This window comes from Helobdella robusta, assembly GCF_000326865.2.
Source record: "Helobdella robusta unplaced genomic scaffold HELROscaffold_123, whole genome shotgun sequence".
Classification (NCBI taxonomy): Eukaryota; Metazoa; Annelida; class Clitellata; order Rhynchobdellida; family Glossiphoniidae; genus Helobdella; species Helobdella robusta.
In genome coordinates, this window is record NW_008703677.1 from 174,517 (window position 1) to 177,336 (window position 2,820).

General features: G+C 35.3%; 1 protein-coding gene across 1 annotated transcript in view; it reads left to right on the forward strand.

Moving 5' to 3' along the window:
* Positions 1 to 2,217: 2,217 nt before the first annotated feature.
* HELRODRAFT_121284 (hypothetical protein) overlaps positions 2,218 to 2,820 on the forward strand; it is a gene marked incomplete at both ends in the record, with an annotated part of 3,289 nt that continues 2,686 nt past the window's right edge. The window contains 2 exons of the mRNA XM_009013914.1: positions 2,218 to 2,331; positions 2,552 to 2,740. Coding sequence (XP_009012162.1) covers positions 2,218 to 2,331; positions 2,552 to 2,740 — 303 coding nt within the window. The remainder of the gene's footprint in view (positions 2,332 to 2,551; positions 2,741 to 2,820) is intronic.

The window sequence follows — 2,820 nt, forward strand, 5'->3', positions numbered from 1 at the left end:
AACACAGATGGCAACAATATCTTGAACAAGCTAAATGCCCCAACTAAATTTGTAAGTTGTATGCTTTCTTCCATCTATTTATTTCTTCAATTTTTAATTTATTCTTTTCCAAACTTAATCAATCATTCATTCATTCATTCATTTGTCAAATTTTCATTCATCCATCTTTTTATCTATCTGTCAATCCATTTAACTTTTTTGTCACATTCCTGATTTTAGGACATGATGATGTCACCCAGTCTACCATGTGAAGATGCGTTGGACAATCTGTATGATCTGCCAATTAGTGAAGGGGGCCCTGGGGTCCAGTCGGTTTCATCGTTTGGGTCGCCGTTTGGCGGTTAGATGTTGAAATTTTTAGTCTACAAATCTAAATTTTTGTTTTTGAAATACACTTGTGATAAATGAATAAATAAATTTCTTCCTGGTAGATTGTTTCAGTCAGTTCATGGCTCCACCGAGTAACAAGTCGACCACATTTACATCCATCATTACCTCAATTGAGAATGACGTTGAAATGTTTAATAGAAGCAACAAACTCAACAACAACTGCAATGACAATGACAATGACATAGATCTTTTAATCAGGACATCATCTTTGTTGTCAGCATCATCAGCAACAACGAAAGCAGCGTCATCATTTGCTGTAACAAAAACATCAATTTCAACTTCATCATCATCGTCATTAGCTTGTACATCTTTAATGTCTGGACTGCTGATGACTGACAACGACGAGAACGCCAATGATAACATCTTAAACAATTTTTCAAATGCTCATTTATCTATGACAAAACGATATCACCAGGATGGGAACGACGATAATAAGGACCTGGATGCCGACGATGATTATTCAGTTAAAAAGGTGAAATTAGGGAGTCACAGCAGCGTAACCTGGATCAAAAGCGAACCCAACAAAGATGATGAGGACGTTAAGATGGCCACGCTAACAGATCTTCTGAAGAATGACGACGACAACGACGATGATGGCGACATTGGTGTTGACAAGAAAAAAATCTCAATGTTAATTGAACATAGCGATGACAATTATGATTACGGTGACATCAAGATAAAGAAAGAAGAGATAACTTTCGATAACGATGATGATGATAACATCATTAAAGATAATGCTAACATAAGTGTCATTAATGACAACAACAATGATGAGAACGGCCACAATACTGACGATGACAATACCGGCCAAGAAAGCAAGCAGATAGACAATAGCCAAGAGGACAGCGGGATGAGAATGAATGATGATACTGCTGATAACAATGGTAGAAGTGACGATGGTAGTAATATCTTCAAAGAACAACAGCAGCACACCTGCCTATCTAATCAACGTAATTATTTATCTCTCATAATCTTCTTATTTGGCATCGCTTTCATCTGATGATGCATGCATATAAGGATAATTTTGATTGAGTTTATTGGGTGGATGGTTTGGTTATTTATTTGATACATTTTGAAATAGATATTTTAGCTGTACACATACACAAAACAGACCTACTGGAGGCGCGCCAATTGATTTGCATTGGTCGGATAAACCCGCGAAATTTGAAATTCAGCTTCGATCTTTTTTAACGGCAGAATAGTGCAATTCTCGTTTGAGTCATCATTTTTTTTGTTCCAGAACAATAATTGTTTAATATTAATAAGGATAAAAAATTATTTTGACCATCACAGCCGCCAGAACGTCTGGTTTTGAACAAGAGATTGGACATTAAATTTATAGATTTATACCGTTTTGCATGTTGCGTCTACACTCTGTCAATACTTTTTTAAAATATCAAGTCGTGTCATTGTGGCTTCGTTTACGTTTAAGTTTTTATGGGTTCTAAAGTTTTTTTTCATCATTAACTTATCATAGTTTCAGATATGGTTTACTTTGCGACTTATAATTCTTATATTATAATCTGGATTATAATAATAATAATCTTCCTATAATTATAATCTGGATAGAAAATTGTTGGATAGATAGGTAGGTAGGTAGATAAGTAGGTAGGTAGATATGTAGGTAGGTAGATATGTAGGTAGGTAGGTATATAGGTAGATAGATATTAATAGCATATTGTTCTCTAAAGTAGCTCGTTTTTCACGCCCAAAAATATTGGCTTTGGCCTAATCCTCTATTCTATTCTGTGCACTCCTAATACATGCATACGTACACGCACATACACTCACTCACGAATGTACACCCACACAGCTTATTCAGAAGCAGACCTGTATGCAGCCATCTTGCCATCTTTTCAAAAAATTTACAAACAAGAGCCCGAGTCTCTTCCTTTTAGGATGCCTGTTAATCCTGATTTGCTCGGAATTCCCGTAAGTTTCGTTTTCTTATGTTAAGTTGATGTTTAATAACTTTTTTCGAAAGATAAGTGATTTGCGAATTGTTATTTGTTAACTGTGCTGTATTCTTCTGTCTGCTATTATTTCAATTCTATCCACTTCGATCAACTAAGATTTACAACCAGCCAATCAAATAATCTTCAACAACTTTTTCACTCACTGTCAACCAATCAAATAACTTGCTCCCAACCAAATGATCCAGGATTACTTTGATAAGATAAAAAATCCCATGGACCTGTCTACTATAGAAATGAAACTCAACAATAGACAATACACCGATCCATGGCAATACATTAATGACGTATATCTGATGTTTGAGAATGCCTGGTGCTATAACAAGAGAACTCACAGAGTCTATAAGTACTGCACTAAGGTTATTGATGAGGTGATGGTGGTGAGGTGATAGTAAATAATAAATATAATTAAAATTCCTCGTAGTTGTCTGAAATCTTTGACTCGGAGATTGATGGA